At 38.9% G+C, this 25,796-nt stretch overlaps 2 protein-coding genes across 4 annotated transcripts in view; both read right to left on the bottom strand.

The window, feature by feature from the left end:
* The window catches only part of rph3aa (rabphilin 3A homolog (mouse), a), a 53,151-nt gene extending 39,895 nt beyond the window's left edge, over positions 1–13,256 (bottom strand). For 2 of the 3 annotated variants that reach the window (XM_017693691.2, XM_017693692.2), the window contains exon 1: positions 13,134–13,245. The gene's annotated coding sequence lies outside the window, so the exon portion shown is untranslated. Of the gene's footprint in view, positions 1–13,133 lie in introns of all 3 variants that reach the window. The other variant, XM_037546919.1, reaches the window with a different exon arrangement.
* A 2,626-nt stretch (positions 13,257–15,882) lies between these two features.
* LOC108425126 (cytochrome P450 2D15-like) lies at positions 15,883–24,216 on the bottom strand. Its single transcript, XM_037547473.1, is given in 11 exon segments — positions 15,883–16,498; positions 16,501–16,629; positions 17,950–18,091; positions 18,227–18,414; positions 19,649–19,787; positions 20,035–20,208; positions 20,335–20,495; positions 20,812–20,967; positions 22,205–22,267; positions 22,270–22,363; positions 24,052–24,216. Coding segments are annotated over 11 exon segments (1,569 nt in total). The 3' UTR covers positions 15,883–16,340.
* Between the last annotated feature and the right edge of the window lie 1,580 nt (positions 24,217–25,796).

Raw genomic sequence — 25,796 nt, 5'->3', positions numbered from 1 at the left:
TCAGGTTCTGATTCTGATAAAATGTAGCTGAAGCATGTTCCCAATTATACTTCACAATTTTTTTAAGTCTACCGGACTGTTTGAGAACACTTAAGCAGTCGTCCATGCCTTCCTTTTCACTGGAGTATAAATATGAGGTGACACAGAGGCCAAATTCCCTTAGTCGTTAATAAAAATGGGAAAGATTAGAGAACACAGAAATTAAATGAGATAAAAATGTGTTGATTACATGGAAAATTGCCACAAAAAGCCCACATTTTATGTTAGGTCAATAATTAAGAAGTTTAAAAGAACCAGAACTGTAGTGAACCTGCCTGGAAGAAGCTGAATGTTTACATGAACAGTAAAGAGGATGTTCAGAGAGGTACTTTCTCACTAGATCATGGTTGGAGATGTGCAGAAGAAATGTACACCTTTTTGGAAGGCATGCCATTAGAAGGCATTTTCTTTAATCTAACTTGGTACAAGTGGCATTGCTAGACACCAGTGGAGCCGCTTCTATGGTCAGATAAGATAAAAAAAATAGAGCTTTCATTACCAAACACACTACCAAAAACAAGATGACTGACATAAAAATATGTTTTAGAGCTTTTGTAGGGATACTTTTTCCTTCAAAGGCCCTGTGAACCTTGTTAGGAGACATGGCATTGTGGACATTAAGTATACAAAGATTTAAAGTGAAAATCTGTATGCAGTCACCGCTATTGAAGCAAGATCTGCTAGCTGGACAATGATCTAAAATATGTCCAAATGCACACAAATGGTTGAGTGATCACAGAGTTAAGTTTTTGACATAGTCATCAGAGTCCTCGGGCCTAAACCTTTTTGAGCCTGTGGGGTGAGCTGAACAGAGAGGACCTAGGACCCTGAAGGATATAAAGTGATTCTGTATTAAGAAGTGGTCTCAAATTGCTTGCTCTATGTTCTCAATCTCATTTAAACAGAAGATGCATTGCTGTTATGGTTGTAAAAGGAGGTTGCACACAGTACCAAATCCAGGGGTTTCTTCTGTGTTGAGGCTATTTGAGTTAAATTAAGTCTTGTGTTCTGAGTTCGATACTCAAGACTCCTGGCAGCCCCCTGAGTGCTAGACCCAAAGGCCTGATCAATGATCAATCTCTGTGTTAGTGGGTTTTGCGTTTGTGTGAAGTTTTTATGTACAATCGTGTTGCTATGATTTTTAAACACTGTGTACACATACTGTTCTCTTCCCTAGACACACTTACATTGTTGGTTTACCTTGTAAATGTATAGTTAGAGACAAAAGCTTATATTTTTTAATAATCTGTGCTTGTCATACTTTAGCTCTTCACTACTGATTATTTTCCGACCACAGGATTACTGTTGGCTGGATATTTTTGGTTGGCAGACTATTCCCAACCCAGCAGTGACTCTGAGGTGTATAAAAACCCCAGTAACACTCCTGTGTCTGATACACACACAACAGCGCTACACACACTACCATGCCACTACCATGCTGATTTTATTTGGTAGTCTGTAGTTGTAAGCATATAAAGTGCAATTATATGGTGTTTCTGACAAAAAGGCCAATAATTTAGCTACAGTGTAGGTGGTTATAGTAAACTAGCCACTGTTTAATTGCTGAATTTAATGTATTGGAAAAAAAAAACAAAAATATAAAAAAGTAATGTTTGTCAACACAATTTTAACCAAATACTTCCTATAACTTAGACTGTGAAATCGCTGAAACCGTTTCCCCTACTTAGCATTGCTAGAAAGGCTCTATTTAAGTGATGCTTAGATTCAGCATGGCCAGCAGCACTCAAGCCTGTGTGGTTAATTTTATGTTTTCCGCACAGGGCCAACTTTTTTTCATCAACATAATTTTGTTTTAAAGATCTTAGATAAAAGGGAGGTTTTTGGGTGGCAATAAATTGTGTAAACTGTACTGGGGTCCAGGGCTCAGTCTTTATTGGGCTCTACTCATGACAACATGTGTCAGCAGTTACCCTTCACACTTCACAGACATGACTGATTTATGTTAACATCAGATGCATGTGGATGAAATGACATGCCTTAAGAGCAGTGGCAGTTCTAGAAATGTTTTTTGTTTTTGAGGATGACAAAGCGGTGGCAGGTAGTTTTGGCAGGGTTTAGTATTTATTACCTGAAAGGGTAATATTCACAATAGGGGGGCAACTCATTTTTTGCACTTGACTCCATAAGATCCTAGTTACCTCATTTATGTATAGCTGACTGTCACACAATAACTCAAATTTGCAGAGTGTGCAGAAACCCTAGGACAGTTTGAGGTTGTCACCTAGAGAAATGGCAGCATTTATGCAGAGTGACTCCTAGATCATTCACATGCAGTCATGTCCAGCTAGACTCCATTGTCACATACGTTATTAGATTGGATTTAGGTCCATGCACTTACCTCGGGGTCAGCTATAGCCGCAACAGGGGCAATATATCGCTCCTCTAAATGTCATTTACTGTCGCAGGACATTCAGGACACTGATTGGATTATAGATTTAATGCCCCTGCCGAATTCAATGGCACCGAGGCATGAAATTCACATCTTTGTATGCAAAGCAATGTGAGGTTAGGTTAGGTTAGGTTAGGTTATTCATCTGCAAATGAGCTTCATAACAGCTCCACAGTGGCCATCTTATACCAAATGCACCAATTGGACAACAATTGTTCAGGTAGTAGCAGAGGTGTGAAACCGTATTCAAGCAATTGTCCGGTTGCATTGTTGCATTGTTGTTGTTGTTATTATTATTATTATTATTATTATTCACTTACAGTTTTCTGGTTTCACTAAACAAGAACTTTCTACTGAAATATTAAGCAATAAAACCTACATTCTTGTATTTTGTTCAGAGTTTTAATTTTATTTTTGCTTGTTTTTATATATTTTTTCTAAACATAATAATAACAACAGTAATAATAATAATAATAATTATTATTATTATTATTATTAGTAGTAGTAGTAGTAGTAGTAGTAATAGTAGTAGTAGTTGTAATAGTATAAAAGTAATAGCAGTACCAGTAGAAGTAGTGAAAGTAATAGTGGCATTACTACAAGTTCAAGTAGTAGTAGTAGTAGTAGTAAAAGTAATAGCAGTATTACTGCTAGTACAAGTAGCAGTAGTAACAGTAGTGGTAGTAGCAGTAAAAGTAACAGTAGTGGTAATACTACTAGTAGTAGAAGTAATAGAACTACTATTACAGTAATAGTAGTAGTGATAGTAGCACAATTAATAGTAATACTAGTACAAGTAGTAGTAGTAGAAGTAATCTTAAGAAACTGCAAGGTCAAATGAAAAGGATGTGGAATTTCACTGAGAGACTAATGAAGTGCAGCTTAGAACATGCTGCTACTGAAAAACACCATTCTGGCTTCAGTTTCCATATCCCTGTACATGGCATTTCTGGTGTACCACCCAGGCCTACACCACAGGGCTTTCATTTACACGTCATTAGCCCTGGCAGAGACAGGGTAGGACTGTGCCCATTTCAAGACGATTTCACACAGTGGGACTCCACTGCCAAAACAACGCTCTCAGAATGCCACAGCTGATTATATGGCGCCCCAACACTAAACCGCCTCTATAGTGTCAGCTCAGTCCTCTGTCTCTCAAGCTGGCCTATCTGTGTGTGTGTGTGTTCACACCTGAGTGACCTCAGCATCAATGTCTCTCCACCCAAGCGCCCCATCCTCAGCTGCTTTAGCGAGACTGATATTATTGCTCGACTTTATTGAGCTTTCTGACGACACGGCGTATAAACAACCCTGGGGCGTCCAAAATTCTGTCTCATCCAGCTCTACCTCCGACACCTGCTCTCCACATCCTTCCGTTTTATCCACCCCCTCTCCTCACCACCAACATTCATAACACTTAATTTAGATGCTTTATAGATGCGCACCTTGTTTTTCACTTACATTTACCTAAATTTCTATAAAAAGGCTATTCTTGCCTAGCATTTAGTATGTTATTTATCATGATATGTAATATTCTGTAGTGCAGCATTGCACATCAGTCTCACAAGTTCAACAGAGTTCATTATTTTGTACCATCCATCCATCCATCCATCCATCCATCCATCCATTTTCTAAGCCGCTTCTCCGTCAGGGTCGCGAGGGGGTGCTGGAGCCTATCCCAGCAGTCTTCGTACCCTTTTTGTTTTTGCCCCTCAATGTTCCTTCAACTTCAGTACCCAGCATGCATTACACAAATACACCAAACATCTATTGGGGCCCTACATGATGATAAAAACATGGAGGATAATAATACGGACATGATACTCGGCTTTTTAGAAGTAACATTAGTTATTTAGCATCTTTCAACTTTAGCCAGCTAGCATAAAAAATACTAATATTTCAAACTGCCTGCTCTCTTGTGTCCACCTCAAAGCACCCGTAGTTTCCCTTACTTTCAAGGTACATAATCAGAAGGGTTTTTTTTTTTTGTCTTACAACTAGAAGACAACTATAAGCACAACTATAGGAGGTGAGCATGTTTATAACAGCAATGGTGAAATTTTTCATTTTGGCCAGAGTGCCCCATAAAATTCACATAAACTTTTGCCTAACATTCACTCCAGCCCTAACGTTAAATGTGCTCCAAACAGACTAAAGATAACACAAAATTCAGGCTTCATGATGACTGCTCCTTCTATTTCTATCTTCATTGCATGAAATAGTAGTGTCAGTCATCTTGAAGCTTGAATTGTGTTAACTTTGTTTGTGTTTGTTTTTAATGACAACAGTATCATTCAGTCTCAGAAACCATATCTGCTAGTCTATTTGAGATACAACTCAATATGGTTGGACACAAATCTGTGATGATTTAGGCTAACTGGTTGGAAGTTCCAATACCTGTTACTGACATTAGCCTTATAACTGCAGAGAAAAAGCTAAATTTGGACACCAAGCATGTCTTGGTTCATAGATTTTTTGGCAGAATTCGCTACAATTCACTATTTCACCAGATAGTTTACAATTTGATCATGTGTGGACAAGTTATATTGGACCATTCAAACAAAGAGTGGCTTCCCGTCTCGCTGTCCCTTCCAGCCTGTCCCACTGCCAACATGGAGGAATTCTGAAACCACAAACCAGCACCGTTAACTGTAATGCTAACCTTGCTTCTAGCAAAACACGCATGAAATAGGTTAACGAGATGCATGGATCAAAAGCCAGGCATGGAGATTAATTTGAGTTGTTATTCTGCGAGTGGGAGGGAAAAGTGGTGAGATGACGGCTATTCTAAACTCATTAATGCGCTACACAAACATGTCTGAGTGCCATTGCATCAGAGAGGAATCAGCAGAGCAAAACCAGCCTCACAGAGCAGAGCAGCAAGAAGGTCAGTGGTGCGCGATTCATTATCACTGATGTGATGAGAGTTCATTCCATGGAACAGAATGCAAGCGTAATATTATTCTTACATTTTTTACACACAAGGTGATGCTGAAAGCTGTATACCATGTAATTCAATTCATTTTGGTCTAAAACTGTAGGTATGTGAACACATAGTGGACATATTGTATTAAATCCTGGTTAAAATTGATAAAAATAATTTGTGAATTTGTGGCTACAAGCCCCCAAACCACCACAGCGCTCCTGATGTTGTACTTTTGAAAATGGGTCGAGAGATTTCCTTCATTTTTTCCTTGGCAAAGAATATTATTGGGGTGGGAGGGGGAGGGGACCCCCAAGTAGGATGTCACTCAGGGCCCTGAAATGTTCAAAAATGGAAAGCAGGTCCTGAGCTCAGGTACTGCTAGATACAAAAGTCACTGTAGATACGCAGAGAAAAAGGAACAGAGTTGAACACAGAACCCTGTGCCATACAATGCAATACAATACAATACCAGTAAACTACAATACACAGTGCATTCAACAATAAAGTAAACTACAATACACAGTGCAATATAATAAAATATAATATATAAGAGCAGCACAATGTATTGCAAACAATACTTAATTCAATGCTCATTTAAGTGCTATGTAAAGAGATGTGTCTTTAGTCTGCATTTGAAGACAGCAAGAGACTCTGTACGGACAGCCAGTTGGAGTTCATTCCACCACTTGGGTGCCAGTAGAGAACCCTTTTCAACACGGTTCTACACAGAACCAACTACAGCAAATTCTCTATTAATCTGAAGAACACTTTCATAATGCAAAGAACGCTTAAATCATGCCAAGGGTTCTTTGTATGTTCTATATAGAATCATGTCTTTACTACAGAACCCTTGAAAAACCACACTTTTTAAGAGCAATATACTGACTTTGCCCTGATGAGTTAGTAATGGGACATGAATAAAAACTGGCCTGCATTATTTTGAGCAAATTGATTACTTTTGTTGGATTACATGCATATATTCATTCATCCAAACACCCACAGAAACACTCATTTGAAAATGTGATTGGTAAAATGCTAAGATCACACAGTAAAGCATTAAGTGATTGATTATTCATTTGCGTGTTGCTGCCTCCTGCAATATCTGTATTGCAAAGGCCAACATCACAATAACAATTCACTAATTATACATGGTGATATATTTAGTTTTTTGCTTAATCATTTTAAAAGTATTTATGCAAGATTAATGTGATTTTATGCAGGCAACCCTACATATCTTAGCTGCAAATAAAAGCATACATTTTGTTTCCAGCGTTTACCATTTATGAACAAAACTAAGCTCATTTCCTTTCATGGACTGAGACTTGTGACTGTGGCTTAAAGTCTGGTAAATCGATGCAGAAAACAATTACTTGAAAATCATTCTAACTGACCAAACAAATTTACTTTGGACCATGAAGTAGAAGAGCAAATATCAGCACAATATAAGTGAAATATATTCTATTTCAATTTTAACTTACAATTACAATCAACCTTGAATAACCCTGTTTGGAGGGTGTACTTTATCCTGGGTAGCCCTCACTGTGAGACAATTATATGCTTCAAAATAATAACTAATCACTAATAGGATGATTAAAGTAGAAATAGGTTAAAGTAAATAAAAACAAGAATGACTTTCACACATCAGTAACTGAAAAAAAAACATCTGAACAAAGCAACTTAAATGGTAGAAGAATCTAATGAAAAAATCTGTCCAATTACTGTCACCATCTGATATTGGTATAGGACTATAAGATGACTAAAAGCATGCACTATTTTAACCTGCTCAGCGACAGAAACTATTCACGTTACGTTTACCCTGCATTATTTTGTGCTCTCTGCTATAGCCCTAGAAAACAGCATTTATTAGAGTATCTCTGTATTAAGGATTTCTACTTTATGGATCCATTCAGCATATCTGGTCCTTGAATGGATTAGTGCCTTTCTTGTCCTAACACAACTGATTCAATGAATCGGCAAATTAACAAACACTTTGAGCTGAGGACTGACGACAGCACAGAGAAAACACTGAACGCTTCAGGGCAGTGAAACTCCAAAATCCCATTTAAGAAATACTGGATTACACAACAGGCATCCCAGTATATTTCTGTGAGGAACTAATGAGGGAGCCAGATGTTACTTGGGGGTGGGTGGAGTGGTGTAATAGAGGTTCCAAAGCGCAGGGATGCTCCAGTCTGCTCCAGTGCACTGCTAGGAGAAAGCCCCTGTCACTTGGCATCCACTGCTCGCTGCATTACAGGGGAACTGTCACTAGCCCAGGGAAGAGAACAGCAAATTGACGAGAAGCAAAAAAAAAAAAAAAAAACAGTAGCATTTTAGCTGCACAGGACTGTGTGGGCTGACAAAGGGCTCTAGGGCCTTTGTAATGTGTTCTGTATGTGTGCATGGTATGTGTCTCTATGTGTGCGTCCACAACAAAGGAAAACAAAGATCGGAAAGAATGACTCAGATGAATTTAATGATTTCAAAGAATTTTTCTTATAAATATAAATCTTAGTGTTCTGGAATGAGTCTGTCATGTAACACATAATAATATAAAACTCAGAATTCGTGTGCCACAACTGTCCAATACTTACTGGAGGGTATTTATGTTCCCACCACACACACACACACACACACACACTAATGCAACATCTGTATCAGCACAGAGCAGATCAACCACCCACCCCAGCTCAGCTTCATTACAAGGAAGAAGCTTACCATCTTAGTAAGAACCTCAACTAGTTCATCCCTTCTCCACCATTTTGATGACACTCACTCGTATGAGTCAACAGATGCAAATGAGCTTTAAGTCTAAAGCTATTTCACAGCATGGATACACTTTGATACGCACTGCTAATGCTGAGCTGTCAAACAAGTTTCTATATTGCTGGAGCTAAACTAGGTGTTCCTCAGGGTTTTCTTATTGGTCCCCATTTGTTCTGTGTGGAAGTCAATGGAAAGCTGAATTAGGAGTAAAGGTTTTTTCCAGTCACTGAACGCAGGTGAAGCAAACTAAGAGACTTATCCTCCAGCGAGGCATGTCCCTTACCATCTGTCTGAAGCGGGGGAATATGCACATCTGACTGAGGAGTGTTCATTAACGCGGTAGCTGGCATGCCTCTCATATGGTGCAGGGGCGCCCACAGAGGATTTCCTGGAAGTGTCGGGTACAGCACCAATAGAGAACAACAACTTCGTCCTCCAGCAGAGTGACATGCTATACTCCTGTGTCTCCTTCTGTCTGTTTTGTTTTTCTCTCTTTGATTCATTACCACTCTGTTAGGCTACCAGGGTGAGGGAGGCCCTATCATACCCACAGTACATGTCACAAGACACTTATGAATTTGTAGCATGTAAGACCATGTTTGGGTCATAATCCCCCCCCCCCCCCCCCAGATCATGCAAATCAGTCTGCGCTCGTGATCTGACATGGGGCACAGAGGAGGTTCTACAGTTAGGTCATATACCAGGACATTGGGGCAGCTGTTCATTCTTGGTTCACCATTACCAGACAGAACACATTAATGGCCCAATTTTCATTCTGCCACAAAACTCATCTGCTACTACTCCCAAGTCTATCCCAGTAACTCAGACATCAAATACAAACGTTTTCAAAATTTTGACTGGGAGTCATTACAAAGAAGCTCACAGTGTTGATTAGTAGTAGGTGGCATGGCATGGTAATTACATATCAGCATACACATCACATAAGTTGAACATGTACAAATCACGAGAATAATATAATTATGGAGAACAGTCAGCAATATTTTGTTTATCCTGCCATCATCTACACTATTAAGCACTGTGATCCCAAAAATGAGTAATGCGTATCCGTATTTGATGGGGTTAATCAGTGTTGATGTTAGCTTATGTTACATAAGCCCAATTAATATCCTGGTATTCTGATCAGTTGTCAATCGAGAACAATTTTAAGAGGAAAACTACAGAATTCATCCATCACCTAAACCAGGAACTGGAACCCAAATGTTACGAAGAGCTACTTTGTCCTTTCAACAAAAATCTAACCACCTTGGCACCCACAACATGTTATGCCCATTTTACCAGTCTCAGTATGTGATAATGTCCTAGCAGAATGTAAAATAAACAAAATATCAAACTTACTTTGCTTGGCTTTAAGCTTTATCTCAGCTATAGCTGTTTTTCTCAAATCTCTGGTAGGATACCTCAAGAGTAGAATAGTTTTTTCTAAAATGTCTCTCAGCATTCAACTTTTTATAAGGCTGAAATCTTCTGAAGTCTTCTGGCTTCTCATTCGCCAGCTCCCTGTGCGAATTTTCGACCTTAAATGGTGCCTGAGGCACCAGAATGTGACTGCTGCACCGTTTCTCGTAAATCTTTCTCTTTGCCGTTTTGTTAGCTACTAGCCAGGTGATATTGCTGTCTGCACTGCTATGTGACCAGCAGTCAGTGTGCCAATCTTCAGGGTTAAAGTTTGGTGAATTAAGAGACATTGAGAAGTTCACAGACACTAAAGTTGGCTTCTAATTCGAATTTTAAAGGACTTACATTTAAGCACCTTTATGGGTGAAGGGGCAACCAAGAATAATTAGCCACTGTTAATCTTAAAAAATAGATTTACTTAATCTAAAAGGTTTTTATTTAAATATTAAAATATACTATGATACATATAGAAACAGATATTTGAATTATACTGTGATAAACATTTGCCCACTACTGCTGTAATAGCTTATATATCTGTCAAGCCAGAGCGCTGCATGAAAAAACACCACCAGCTTTAATGCAAAATGTATTCATCCACTGTGAAACACTGACTGACCCAAGACATGAGCTTTCCTAAGTGATCACAAGAAAGCTGAGATGCAGTTTAAGAAAAGTGTGAAAAGCCTACACAGGGCAAAATCATGACCTATTCTGGGGACACCCCTGCTCAAATTAATTCTAGGTCTGTGAACATCTGCAAAGGTCTACAAGGCCTTCAGGCAGCATGACTGCACCATGGCCATAGCATTCTTTCTGTTTCTTTCTCTTTTTCTGATGATTACTTAATTATTTATTTCCCTAATTTGCTTGTAGCCGATTCCTGCTGTGTTGGGTCTCTTCAGTGTTTCACAACAGGCCTGCTCCTGATTCTTGTCAAACTACCAGCCACAGACCACTGCAGAGCAGCTCCGTGTGCACCTTGCCTCTAGTATGAACCTGACAAATTGCATTCTCTGGAACCCCAACATAGCATAGTTGGAATCTGAGCACAGGCAGGGTTCACCTAGCAGCGTAATCTATGAGACAAGGCCTCCTCTAAGATCTCCATGGTCATCTGAGACCTTCACAGAGGTTGTAGGCCCATTATTCATGCTAGAAATCTATTTTTTTAAATCTAGGATAACAAAGAGAAAATCAAAGAGAAGACTTTCTAACTATATTCCATTTTATGACTCACAGCAGGGTTTATTTTAAGATTTGCCTGTTAGAGAACAATCGCTTTTTTATTGCCTTTGTTTTTTTGTCAGGCTCCGGGTCTAAACAGTTATAGAAGGATTGCCTCTCCTTATATAATACATCCATCATGAGCCTCTTGAAGATGTGTGCAGTCCCCTGTAGTGCTGCTCTGAACTGCTCAAGCAGACCTGCTCCGGAAAGTGGCACAAAGTCCTTAATGACTTTAATGCATTTGAATGAAAGGTGGTAGAGCACACTCAGATAATGAGTCATGTTCCAAGAGCTATTCAAACTAGGGATGCACAGTGATACCGCAGATCTCCTCAGATCTCAGCAGATAGGCGCTTGGACAAAATTATAGGTGTCAAACATATGTTTTGACATGACTGATATGTCAAACAGATACTTTATAACTAGAGAAAACTGGAATTAAAAAGCTCTTTATCTGGGAATCAAGCCTTTATTTGCACATGAAGAACACCAATAGTAAAATAAAGACAAATGAGCATTAGAATGAATAAAACATGTAGAGATGTCAGTGTGTTTGTTTAACTATTTCCAAACCTCTTCTTGAGGAAGGCTAGCATTAATCATAGTTATTCTCCAACACTAAATCCGGCCCCAGGGCCAAATGTGGGCCACAGACTCATTTTCATCGGCCCATTGCTTCTGTTTTAGAGTGTGTTATACGTGGCTGGCCAGCCATTATGTTACAGTTTTTCTTTTGCCTAATGGTGGCAGCAGTAGTGCTGTAAAATTACAGTGTAGTGCACCACACTGTAGTAACGATGTTAGCTAAAGTTTAAGAGCCTTTTTTCTCTGGCGAGACCAGCACTTTACCAAGTGACATTTAGTCAAGACTATAGCCATAAGCACAAATCAACATCGAGAACTGTTTTTTTTTTTTTTTTTTTGGTAAGATGGAAATTTGAACACTTTTTGCCTCATATGTCAAAAAACTGTAATGAGTTTTGACATGAAACAAAACATGAATGTCACATTAAATATTCACTGGAGGCGTGGGCAGAGAAAATGAGTCAGCTGCAGCTACCCTGATCTCACAGCACCAATCACATCAAATTCAAAAGTTCAGTAAATATTAACCCTTTAAGGTCTAACAAAAACCTGATTATTTATGCTGTTTAATCTGCTCATTTTATTTAATAAAGTGACTTCTAAATGCTGCTGCTGCATTTATTTGATAGGTAAAGAACATTATCTAGCCAAACTGAAAATGCATAGATTTTGTTTTATGTGTCTCACAAATTATATTATTAATTAAATTATATTAGTAATTTATATAATTACTTATATAAATTATAAGTAAACACTTGAATAGAAATATACTTAATGCATTAGACGTTTGTTATAAGTGCTTACGAATTCAAATTGCTCTGAGCAATCCAGAGATAACAGAAGTCTTGTACATCTTTAATATAAAGATAGGAAACACGGCAGGACAAGGAATTTTCAGATTCTATGTGCGGATACACCGTTAGCAATAAAGGTTCTGTGCAGGTACATTTCCGTTCATCAAGGTAGAAACAAGATAAATGTACCCTCGAAGGTACAACAGTGGTCTTAGGGTCCAATTGTGAACCTTAAATATTTTTTTTCTAGTGAAAAAGTATTTATGCCTTTTTGTAACTTAGGGTTTTAGAACAGAACAAGAAACTAAAAAGCCGAGAGACAAGATGGGGTGTGTGGAGTCAGTATGACTTTCAATGGATTATGGTACAATCATGTTCCCTGACTAAAAATACTGATATGTACCCTTGAGGGTCCCACCCCAGTGACAGTAGAGGTAGTGCCAGCTCACAAGATGTCAGCTACTTCATTTAGAGTAAGAAATGTGTTTAGCTTTGAAACCTGAGCTCCACAGTTCAACCATTTTCTAGCCTGCAGTGATTCTCTTACACGTTAATGACATTCAAAGAATGAGATGCAGTCTGTAGGAGAGTAAAGTTAGCAGAGTACGTTTCTTTAAAAGAGTAAACAAAAAGCAACCATGAGTTGTGAACTAGCACTAATGTAACATGACAGGGGCGGAACAGAAGGGATAACAAAAGACAGAACAGTGATAGGGTGGCAGACGAGATACTGAAATCAGGATTAAAGAGCAGATAGACATAATCCTATAGTAATATAACATTGCAAGACCTACATTATTACCACTGTGCACTAATGCATTCCCAGTAATGCCTTGGTTATACCCTGGCGCTGCGCATGTGCCTTAATCACCTTTATCTGAATGAGTAAATCGACAAACTGTACGTTATTCAGTTCGGCTTGTAGCTCTGAAACACAGGACGATGAACATCTCAACTCTGTTGAACTCACCCGCACTGAGTGGATGTTCTCTGAGCTGCTATCACTCGCCAGCGGAGCTGATTCGAGCACGAGAGGAGAGACGAGCCTGTAATAATCCGCCTAGTTCACTGCTCTCCACGCTTTAACGCTGCCTTAAAGAGAGCACAGGCCACGCCCCCTCGACACGCCCCCTCACTCCGTGAATTAGAACCTATAAATCTGACATACGGCCATATATGCACATATACCATCAAAGGGAAGTGTGCTTAAGATCTGGAGCATATGTGTCTGCTCGGTGAGTGAACACATCCAAGATCTGCAAATGACCAAATAAGTTGCTATATACACTCATTATATCCACTTTATTAGGTACATGTAGAGGTGGTCAAGACAACTTGCTGAAGTGTAGACCGAGCATCAGAATGGGAAGAAAGGTGATTTAAGTGACTTTGAACGTGGCATAGTTGTTGGTGCCAGACGGGCTGGTCTCAGTATTTCAGAAACTGCTGATCTACTGGGATTTTCACACACAACCATCTCTAGGGTTTACAGAGAATGGTCCGGAAAAGAGAAAATATCCAGTGAGCGGCAGTTGTGTAACAGTAATTCCTTGTTGATGTGAGAGGTCAGAGGAGAATGGGCAGACTGGTTCGAGATGATAGAAAGGCAACAGAAACTCAAATAACCATTTGTTACAACCAAGGAATGCAGAATACCATCTCTGAACGCACAACACGTCAAAGCTTGAGGAAGATGGGCTACAGCAACAAAAGACCACATTGGGTGCCACTCCTGTCAGCTAAGGACAGGAAAATGAGACTACAATTCACATGGGCTCACTGAAATTAGACAATAGAAGATTGGAAAAATGTTGCCTGGTCTGACAGGTCTCGATTTCAGCTGTGACATTTAGATGGATGGGTCAGAATTTGGCGTAAACAACATGAAAGCATGGATCCATCTTGCGTTGTATCAATGGTTCAGGCTGCTGGTGGTGGTATAATGGTGTGGGGGATATTTTCTTGGCATATTTGGGCCCCTTAGTACCAATTGAGCATCGTTTAAATTCCGCAGCTTACCTGAGTATTGTTGCTGCCTATGTCCATCCCTTTATGACCACAGTGTACCCATCTTCTGATGGTTACTTCCAGCAGGATAATGCACTATGTCACAAAGCTCTTATCATCTCAAACTAGTTTCTTGAACATGACAATGAGTTCAATGTACTCCAATGGCCTCCACAGTCACCAGATCTCAATCCAATAGAGCACCTTTGGGATGTGGTGGAACGGGAGATTCGCATCATAGATGTGCAGCTGACAAATCTGCAGCAACTGTGTGATGCTATCATGTCAATATGGACCAAAATCTCTGAGGAATGTTTCCAACACCTTGTTGAAGGTATGCCATGAAGGGTTAAGGCAGTTCTGAAGGCAAAATGGGATCCAACCTTTTACTAGCACTATTACTGTACCTAATAAAGTGGCCGGTGAGTGTATATACCACATATGTCCAGATGTCACCAATAAATGATGGATATAAGGGAAAGCTATATGTGCAGATATATGTCATAAGTTTAAAATCCAAACATTGCCATATATCATATCTGTTGCACTGATTTAGTTTTCACTGCTTTAATACATCTGATCAAACTCATCAGCTAATTAACAAACCTTTGACCAATTGATCTGGCTGTCCTGTGCATGAGCAGGACTGGGCTACTTGATTTACAGTAGTGGTCATCAACCTTGATCCTGGAGAGAAGCCATCCTACAGACTTCGATTTCCAACCCTTACTGACCCCATTTAATTATTGCCTTCAGAGGTCCTTCATTAGCTGAATGATGTGTGTTAGATTTGGATTAGCAATGAAACCTGCAGGAAACTAGATCTCCAGGAAGAGGTTTGGGACCACTCTATTACAGCAAGTAACTACAATGTTAGTGATGTTGTTAGAATGTACACTAGCTTTATAAGTATAGTCTAGCATTTCTTCTGAAGTCAGTGGTTTTTATTGGGAGTTTCCCCCTTTTCATGCATGCTCTATTGGAAAGGCTTCACACCTGATGTTGGGACATAGCGGCAAGGTTCTGATTGCATCCAGCCACAAGAGCATTAGTTAGGTCAGGTCATGTTGGAGGATTAGCTCTGGATCACCGGCACCTCTTTAACAACTGGATGAAGCTCCATCACTTCAGGAAGCATAGATCTACTGCTCTAAAGCTAAACATAGAAGGTCTTTATACACTTGTAGTCAATGTTTGGCGTTGGAAATGGTGACTTAAGGCTCATGTAGACTTTCTTTAGAGCATCCCATTCCTTTGAAAGTGCTTTTGAGAGGAGATTATACAAGCTGTGTTTTAGCAATTGAATACCTCAGCAATGGGTGCATGTTAAACAGGTGAATTTAGTAATTAAAAAGGGACTAAAATCAGGATACTTTGGGGGCATGTTGTGCTGAACTTCAAGGTGTTTGTTTTTCAGGTTATTACTCCTGTCTTCAAATTCTCATTGTATTCCAGACATATTGTTGTTTTGTTATTTATATTCTTTACCCCACATGAATTCAAGAGGACATATTAGATATTATATAAACCACAATTGTGGTATTTCTGCTGAATTCTTCTCATAGACTGTTCAGAAGCCTAACTCAGACTCAATATATCACAGCTTTATTGCCACCTGGTGGTGATTGTACATTGTATCACACACAGGAATCAACTGACACCTCATTTCACAAAATAATGTTGAGCAGTCATGGCACAAATAAGTCATAAGAGAATGTCAGGGGTCTTCTGAAATGCTTTTTATTTGTAGAGCAGTTCAGTCCAATAATTAATTCAGTTTGTGTCTGGAAAAGCAAGGGTAAGAGCTTTCATCTCAGGGTCACTCAGTTTAAGGAATTCAACAGAGCAGGGAAAAGAAAAGCTAGGGATGGGATAGTATGAATATTTCCTATTACAAGTGATCACAATGATTATAGGTTTGGGTCTTATCAAATCATTTTAATTAAATAGCACTAACTAATATATTTATACCTACGTTCCAGACTTGCATTGTTTCTAACACCAAAAAATCTATAATATCACCGCAAGAACTACTACTGTAAACAAATTGTGGTGCATGCCTTGGAAATTATTCAAATTGGAATGTGATGATTATCACATGATGAGTTTTATCCCGTGGGATACCATTAAAATGAGTCACATCCCCATCCCTAGAAGGACCTAAAAACAATCATGGAACATAAAAAACATGAGACAAAATCACAAGAAGTCTAAGATAAAGCACAGTTATATTAAACTCAAGCTGATGGCTGATCAAGAATCCAAAGGGTTGCCCTTGTTTCTCCTTGGTATGACAGTCAGTCTGTAGGGCTTGGGGGCTTGTATCCCTCCAAATACAGGACGGAGGTCAGGTACCCCGCAGTCATTGGGCCACACAAAGTGAAAACGCCGGAGGAGCGTGACCAGAATCAGGAAGAGCTCCATACGGGCCAAAGCTTCTCCCAGACATACACGAGGGCCTGCCACAAGTACCACATATGAAAGAGAGTTAATAGAACCTAGAAATGGATCCATGAGCATAATTTTGTTGAAACTGTCAGTTTAGGAAAACCCCAAATGTAGTTAGCCAAGACAATATTTAAAGTAGATTTTTTCCCCCTTTAGTTTTATTGGTTTATGCACCAATTAGTATTATGGACAAATGCATAGGAAAGGCAGTAGAAGGAGCCATATTAATTTAGCCTGAGCTTTTGTCCATTTTTATAGGTAACATTATGTCATTGCATAAGCAAATATTAACAACTGTGGTGTGTCATGATCCAAACATGCAGGCTGTGCAAAGCTAACTGGTTGAATGAGTTGCCAAAGTTGCTAGCAGGCAGTACAATGGTGCAATTGGTAGCACTGTCACTTCACAGCAAAAAGAGCTTGGGTTCAATTCCCTAGCCAGGTGAACAGGGTCCTTTCTTTGTGAAGTGTGCATGTTCTCCCTGTGGGTTTCCTCCTGCAGCCCAAAGCCCTTGGTGAGAGCGGGGACATGAATGTTTACATCTGTGTGTCTACCCTCTGATGGACTAGATTGGACTACAACCTGTCCATCCAGTGTGTTTCCTGCCTTCTGCCCAATGAGCAATGTCATAGGCTCTAGCACCCAATGTGATAGGCTCTAACATGTGACCCAGCATGATAAGTGGCTTAGATAATGTGTTTGTGTACTTGCTAGCTGCATTAGCTTTGAAGTTCCAGAGCAATCATCAGATGTGAAACATGTATTGACTAGATTTGGAGTTAAGAGAAAATTCATTTTTAGTTAAACCAGTGCTTGAACTGAGAATGTTTAACTAGCATGGCTTTACCTTTGTGACTGATAAAACCTTGCTTTGTGGTCCCTTCACTCTCTCATCTTCAGTACCCAAACTACAACCACATTACTAGCACTGTTATTAGTTAGAGGTGTAACAATTCACAATGTTCATTATTTGCTTTTGGTATGAAACAGTGGCTTCTCAATTCAACACACATTTCAATACAGCAAAAATAAGGAGTGGCTAGAAGTTCTGTCAGCATGCTAATGATTCCAATTTGATTAATTAGCCCATTATAAAACATCAAAAAAGAACAATATTTGAAACAAAAGTTTTGCTTTATAGTGTCCCAATCTAACACTCAAGTCACAACCTTACATATTCGCTCCAAACATACTGGCCACAAGCTAACATGTTACAATTATCTAATTTAATACAATATGACGCTCTGCGATATACAGGTAAATACAGTATAATATGTTGTATCATTATATCCCCACTAGTTTTTGTAAAAATCAGGGAATGTCATCTCACCTGCAGAAAATGCCAGAAAGGCCTCAGGCTTCACAAATTCACCTTGTTCATTCAGGAAGTGTGAAGGGTAGAAGTCATTTGGTTGTGCCCACTGACCTTGCTCATACAGAACAGATGTAAGATTGGTAATGACCAGGGTGCCCTAAGCAACACAGTGAGGAGAAAAAATGAATGTTGAAACTTGTTTTTGCACCTACCAAAAGCCCAGGTTAAACAGAAACCAGGCAATAAATAGAACATAAGGTTTGCTCGTTAATTAGTTCACCCAGTCAAGCACCTCAGGGATGTCGTAGCCCATTAGCTGGGTGTTCCTGGTGGTGGCATGGAAGACGCCCAGCGGCGCAATGTTAGCCAGGCGCTGGAGCTCATGGATGGTGGCCTGCACAAAGGGCATCTGCAGTCTGTCCTCATATGAGACATGTTCTTTTGCCTGGAGTACTGAGTCAATCTCCTGCTGACAGAGAACTGAATAATAAAAAGGAGAAATGTGGCATGAATTTGAGTATTTGTTTTGTGCAGTTTGAAACTGCAAATATAAAATGATTGTGAAAAGCAGAAGTACTCTTAAGTTTTCATTAAATGCTTTTTATATCAGTTATCATTTTTCCCAAAATATAGTTAGTCAGCCAAACCCAGTATGCCCAAAGACTGCGTGTTTAGATCTGCTGGACCTATGTGCAAATCTATAGCAAAACCATCAGGTTTTAATCTTAGTGGATTTAATGGTCTTGCTATCTAATGTTAATTCACTTAATAATTACCATTAGAGACCAGTATAGTTTCCCATACGACACACTTAAATCATTTATATCTCAAACAGAGGTCAAGTTGAAATGTTAACATTGCTACATGTATGTTAATAGCAAGTTATCACTCCTGTCCATTGAAATGTCATCATATAAAAGTAAGTCTACTATTAAATTTCGACACTATTTCATCGTACCACCAACTATGAATGTACTCTACTGCTGCCAAAGCAATTTAACTATACTTGATTAAAGTTCATGGTTTGCTGAGGTTGCCAGTCTTATGAATTTAATTCATTGCACAGTAGTGTTAACTTGCAGAGAATTACATTCAGAAGAAAAATGTAGGACCCAGGTGTGAAATACAGGGGGTCCTGGGGGGTCCAGCACCCCTAATTAACCTCTTAGAACCCCTGAGATGCTTCACCCACAATCAACGAGATTGTGTCTTTGGTGTTCTTTTGGTATTCTACCTAGAGATGCAGCCCTGGTCTGCCTTAGGGTGGGGCTGTAGCAATTTGGCTCACCCAGTTGGTCATTCTTGGCCTCACAACTGTAACTATACATATGTAACTATGAAAAAGTTTACTCCTCAGCATATTTATTAATCTGAAAACTTTCCCAGTTTCTCAAGAGACTGGTGGAAAGAGTGAACTGCTACTCAACAAAGAATGAACCCAAAGACAAAAGAGTAGAGGTAAGATCTCAGTTAATGTGTTAAAGACACCCTTACCAAAAAGGAGAATTGTTCAACCAAACATTTTGCTGCCACTGAAGCTAGCACCAGCACCACTAGGCGAGTGAATTAGCAGTCAGCCAACGCTGGAAGCGCTTGTAACCAGCTTAGACCCAGTTTCTCATATGACCATGATGCCGTCTCCAGAAGGATGACAAGCACAACCAAGCTAGCATATGGAGACTAACATTTGTAGGCTACATGTAGGATCACCTACCCTGCACATCTCTGTATGTGGCGAGGTAGAGAAGAGCTGTGAGGATAGTGTTGGAAGTGGTGTCTGTCCCTGCAAAATGGAGATCCAGCAGGAACATAACCAACCTGTCCTCATCCAGTGAAGTGCCCTCACTTCCCCTCTGAAGAAGCAAAGATCAAACTGAGCTCTCAAAGACTAGACAATAACACCTATTCATATTACCAAGAACCATAAAACATTTTAGATTTTCAGATGTCAATTGAGAGGAGTCTGTTTTTCATTTTGCAAATAATAATACTCATCTTATCTATCACCATCACATTTTGCTTGTTCCTAGTGTGGTGTGGCCAATTGCCACTTAAGGAGCTCAACTGTTGTCTGTAGGGTGTCATAAGAAACAGGCTAACCTTTTCCATTTCATCAAGATAGCAGTCGATGACGTCTCGTGGCTCTCCTGGGATCCTTGTCTTCTTATGTTCAGCAACAATACCCCTGGTGTGATTTTTGAGGGCCTTGTAGTTCTCGAAGACTTTGCGAAAAGGTAGTGGCAAGTGTCTCAGGAAGGGAAAGGAATCATAGATCTAAAATAACAGAGTACAGTGCTTCTATCTCAAGATCAATGTTATCGAACACAATCATTAGCAAAATGCTAACTGCTAACGGAACACATGATTATCTTATTAGGTTCGTGGTTGCATTTTGCGTACCATGGCCCAGGCACTATTGGCTTTCCTGGCATTTTCTTTGAAGCTGTTCACAATGAATGAAAGGATTTCATCATTGTAGCTGTATCGTGTTCCAAATAACATAAAACCAATGATGTTGGAAGCACCACTGTGGATCAAGGGCTGTGGATCTATGGGTTTTCCTATGAAGAATCCAAGCAAAAACAAATTCAGTAAGTCATAGAATATGTATTGTTGCTGTTGGAACAAAACCGTGTCTCTCCAAAAAACAACTTTACAGAAAATGAAAATGAACATGAACTCATTGGAAGTTGTAAAGATGTGAAGATACTTTAAGTAAATCATTTTGGAGCATCTTTATTGGTTGATTCATCTTGAAATATGAATGCAACGTAAAGGACAGCTGGTGGGCAAAAAAAAACAAAAAAACTAAAATGGACATACAAGTTTTCATTCCATAGCAACCTCTTAATCAAGGTCATGCAAGGTCATGCTTACCAGAACTACTCTCAAAGTGCTGACAGATATATGTGGTCTCCTCAAGAATCCTTTCCTCCATTGATTGTTTTCCCAGTCCAAAGTTCTTCATGGTTGTCAGCGCAAGGCGTCTGTGCTCTTTCCAAACAGCACCATAATTAGCCATAATAAGACCTGCTGAACATCAGAACATATACACACCTTCAATGTTTTTGGAGAATTCTGTTTATATTTTTTCCATGCAGTTATTTTGCATTGAGAAAGAGCCCTATTCAATGTGGTAAATTGTGATTATGAAAGACCTAATGCTAACTATACTGAAGCACTCTTTGACCCAATAAGCATGTAATCTTTTCACACTCTGCTTTACAACATGAACAATGCTCCTTGTAGTGAGATTAGCCAGTCTACATAATTCAAACCACTTATGCAGTTATCAGAGAAAGTATTGTTAGGCTGCTTTCTTTGAAAGATATATCTAGCCTTGTACAATATGGATGGGCTGAAGTCTTGAAGAGCCACAGCACTGGGTCGGCCCTGCTCCAACATATCTGACCAATTAAATAAAGTACTGATGAGTTACATAAGGCATTCATTCCTGGGCCAGGTGTATTAGATTAGGAGTGGAGATAAACTATGAAGTTTTACTCATTTAATTTTTAGGTTTTGATTAGAGAAAGGGTTAAAATCTTGAAATTTCTAATGGGAAATTATCCAGTTGTCTAGATCAGACCCAAACCTTTTGTTTTGGGGGTCAAAATGGAATGCGGGCCAATGGTGTTTCAAGGCCCAATACACAATACAACGTACAAATATAGAAGGTAGGTATGTTTCAAATTAATCACATTTTTAAAATCAAATTAAAAAGGAAAATAAGAATTGAATAAATTAATGTCTATCAAAAAAATGTTGTTCTCAGTAGGTGGGGTTGAAGTGACAGAATCAACTAATCATGTTTTGATTATCAATAAGTGGGACCAATTTTGAGTAAAAAAACAAAAAGTCACTCTAGCCCTCCTGGTAGGCCAAGGTGTCACTGACTATAATCGCCAGAAGTAATTTTTCTTTGTAAAAATAAAGTAATAAATCAGTGGGCTTTCTTTCAGTATAGTAAAATACTAAAGAAATCACTATAACCTGTGCTGAAATTATATGTAAATTTTTAAAAAGCTTTTAAAAATGTGAAATGTATTTTACAAGCTTCAATTGTCATGTTTAATCTAGAAAAGTTAAAAAAAACATTTATTTCTCTTTTTTAGGCCATATTTATGGCTTGAACTGAAGGCCTGGCTTTAATAGTCACTGTTTGCCATTGGTTTAATCAGTCACAGAAGGTAAAACAGTAAACTGTGCTGTACTGCATCCCGTCGGGGCTACAAAACACAGCCATTATTTAAGATACTGAGTGCTGTACCCTTGTTCTCTGTGACATGATTCACCATCAGTCCCTGTGGCCTGCCGGCAAAGTCCGCAGCACTACGAGGGCCTCCCTTACAGCACGGAGACCATGCAGTACCACTGCTGGTTTTCTGCCGATGTACAGACTGAACACATTCCCATAGTGCTTAGCCAGCTGAGGGATAAACAAAGCAAACAAAACAAATAAATAAAACAAAATCACTATCTGAGACAAAACAGTACAGAGCCTGCAGGTGTTTCTTTTTCTTAATGGAAAACTAGAAAAAAAATTATCAAAAACAACACAATAAAAAAAAAAAACTTTTTTGAGTAAATATGTCAATTCTCCTGCTAAGATGCTGCACCTAGTGTATACTGTAAATGGTAAGAATACACCGAATGGCTTTCTATCTGTCATAAAGACCCCTGCCAACAGCATACTACTGAATGCAAAAAATGCTTGGACCCCAATAATTGATGCTAGCAGGATCACTGGGAATTGGCTTAAAGACAATGATTTTGGCCCACAATTTTAAAATACTATGTTGCTAACAACACCAAACTTCTCATAACATATTTTGGTTTTCAAAAAAGAGGACACTGGGGGCAGGAAGGTTGCAGACTGCAGAAAGCAAATATCAACATGACAATTTAGAAATCCTGGCCAGAAAGACATCACTGCTAGCAAACCTAGCATACAAAACCACAATAGGTCATGTTTTGGGATGCTGCTATGTATATCAACAGCAATGGAAGTTAATATTCTGATCGCAGGCAAATCCAGCATATTACTGTTCAGAAGAAAACCTTGACAACTTTACAGGAAAAGAAAAAAAAATGCTTTACTTTTAATGTAAGCCAATGGAAACAGACTTTTTTCCAAGTTATTTTTGGCCATTTTACTTTGGCCCATTCTTCATGAAATTTATATACAATGTAAAGAGCAACAGGTATTTTCAAATTATGTCAAAAACTGAAAAACGAGCCATAGACCAGCATGGTATGTCCTGGAAAAAAAAGGACCTATGGTCACCCTAAATCAACTGACTGTGGACAAAGTTCAGGGTTAGCAAGAAGGATTCAAGGAACTATTACGTTCAAAAATAGGCCACTTCATTGCACATTCCTTTGAACCTAAACTTAAAGCTACACTATATAAGTTCTGGGGATTTGGAGACCTCTCTAGTGAAAAACTGTAATTGCACACAATGTATGGAAACAAATTTGTAACACTTGTTGTGTTTCGGACAAATTCAAGATCTAAAAGAGGAAACAAATACTTGACACAGTGTCTCCTGGCAAGCATCCACCATGTCCTTTTCCATTAATACATAAATGTGCAAAAATCTTAGGTGTATGAGAAGATGTAATGTCTTTTATCTGAGTAGTAAGCATTAAAATGACCAACATTTAATTCAATACTACATTAAACCTCCATTGTGATTTCATGTCTGACAATGTGTGTTAGCTTAACTATTTCCAAAACTCTACTTATGTACATTGTATGTACAGTAACCATCCAATACCTAGTTTATGCAATCAGTCCTTATTCAAATTAAATCAAGTGTGCTGCTGATGCAATTGAACAATATCTATGCAATGCCTGGAAAAAGCAAAAAGTCAGGAACTGACCCTATGTTCTATGTCCCTAACTATATTCTTGTAACAAAAAATACTAAATTCTTTTGTTTATTGGTATGTATTTCAATGTTACAGTGTTTTCTTTGGCTTGATCTTGTCATTGCCTTTTAGATATCAACAAGTTCCTCAGAGATATCCAAAGTGCATGTTAGCCTATGTGGTCCTGAACTCCATAACAGCATGACATACAAATCAAAAGTTAGTTTCACCACAAGGAAATACCCGGTCCAAGTCCTCCATTGGGTTGCTCATACTCAGCTGAAGTACATTCCCAAACAAACTGATGGCCGCTGGACCAGGGGGAAAGTTTTTGGGTCTTCGGGGTCCACGGAAAAGGAGAAGAAAGAGAAGGAATCCAACTAGCAGAAAGAGCACACAGTCTGCCATGGTGCAAATGTGCTTATGATTTTTCTCCCCTGCTACCTCCAACGTTAAACCCCTTACTTTAGTCTGAGCGTGTGCTTGCAGGATTACTCATTGCATAAATTCACAGGCACACCACTTGCAGGGTTTGACCTTGCTACAGAGCACAACACATACAATATTAATTCCCTTTTCCCTTCAACAGAGTTGAACAACCTTAAACAATGGCTGATTTACAAATAATAGACCTAATTTTTTAGCAAGGTGGTTTGGTTTGCGGATCAAAGGTCAAACAGGTTACTTGTACCGAGGCCCACTCAAGGTCTCTAAAATACACTATGTGAACAAATGTACTGTGACACCTACGCATTACACCTACAGGAGCTTATATGAACATCCTATCCCCCCAAGGGGCCTAGGCCAACCCCTGAAAAATAACCGCATAGCATTGTCAGACATGACATTCTCCTGGTATTAACCAAACCCAGACTTGTTTATTGTTTTTACAGTAGCACACTCAAATTGAGTGACCTGTTTAGAATGACCCATTCTTTCACAAATGCATGACTAGGTGCTTGATTTTATACACCACATGCAATAGGACAGAATGAAACATCTGAATTCGATGATTACAGAGGTGTGTCCCAATACAATTGTCCATATTTACATCACGAATCATCATGTCATTTAAAAAGATAAAACTCTTGTTTTCTTGTAAGCTTCCATCTAAATGTAGCTTTAACATTTTTTTCCTGTCTCTAAAACACCTGCTAATTTTTCATCACCATCCACAAGTGGATGGGGATAGTAAAAGTCTCAGCTAGCTGAGATATCCTCCCTACTACCATGCTTCACTTGTACATCACAGCACATAAAAAAACTTTAATTCACACTGTCAGTCAAAACAAAGCAAAAAAAGCCTAGGTACTGAACATTATGCATCTATTTGGGATGTAAGTGGGCAATATGGGAGTTATTTGGTTTTCATTGATCTGCTCTGCTTTTATTTATTTTCTTTATGTGCATTGTGATACACCTTCATAAATGGTAGCCAACACACATGGAAGATCATGCACTATGTAATACATTACCCATTGTCCACAAAACCTTTCACACTATTTTCAGATCAAGTACTGTCCACTCACAACACTCTGAAAAACAGTCCCCTAACCGAAGATGGTTAAGTAGTACAAAATGCAAGAGTAACCTCATTAACTGATTTTCAATAAAAATTTTAAAGGTTTCAAGTTAAATAAATTTACAGTTAGCTTCTTTTCTGCCTCAGGAACAAAGCAGAAAATCTATATTTAACAGAAAATTAGAACCTCAACACCTAAATATAAAATCAAAAATCTTTGCCTTCATTACAGCTTCCATTCTTTCAGGAGCCATTTGTTTTCAAAAAACCGCAGGGATATCTTTAAATCAATTTCGGCGCTCCAGGTTTAGAAACTACTGTATTTTTCACTGACTAACCTTCACTTTCCTTATGCAGTCAGATTTTCTTATAACTAACTTCCTCAGAAACATCTCATGTAAAATAAAAAGCTTGTACTTAAAGGTTATTTTGACTGGAAAGGGGTGGTACTATATACGCTCAAACT

This window comes from Pygocentrus nattereri, chromosome 18 (genome assembly GCF_015220715.1).
Source record: "Pygocentrus nattereri isolate fPygNat1 chromosome 18, fPygNat1.pri, whole genome shotgun sequence".
Lineage (NCBI taxonomy): Eukaryota > Metazoa > Chordata > Actinopteri > Characiformes > Serrasalmidae > Pygocentrus > Pygocentrus nattereri.
This window is presented reverse-complemented; position numbering and strand designations above follow the sequence as displayed.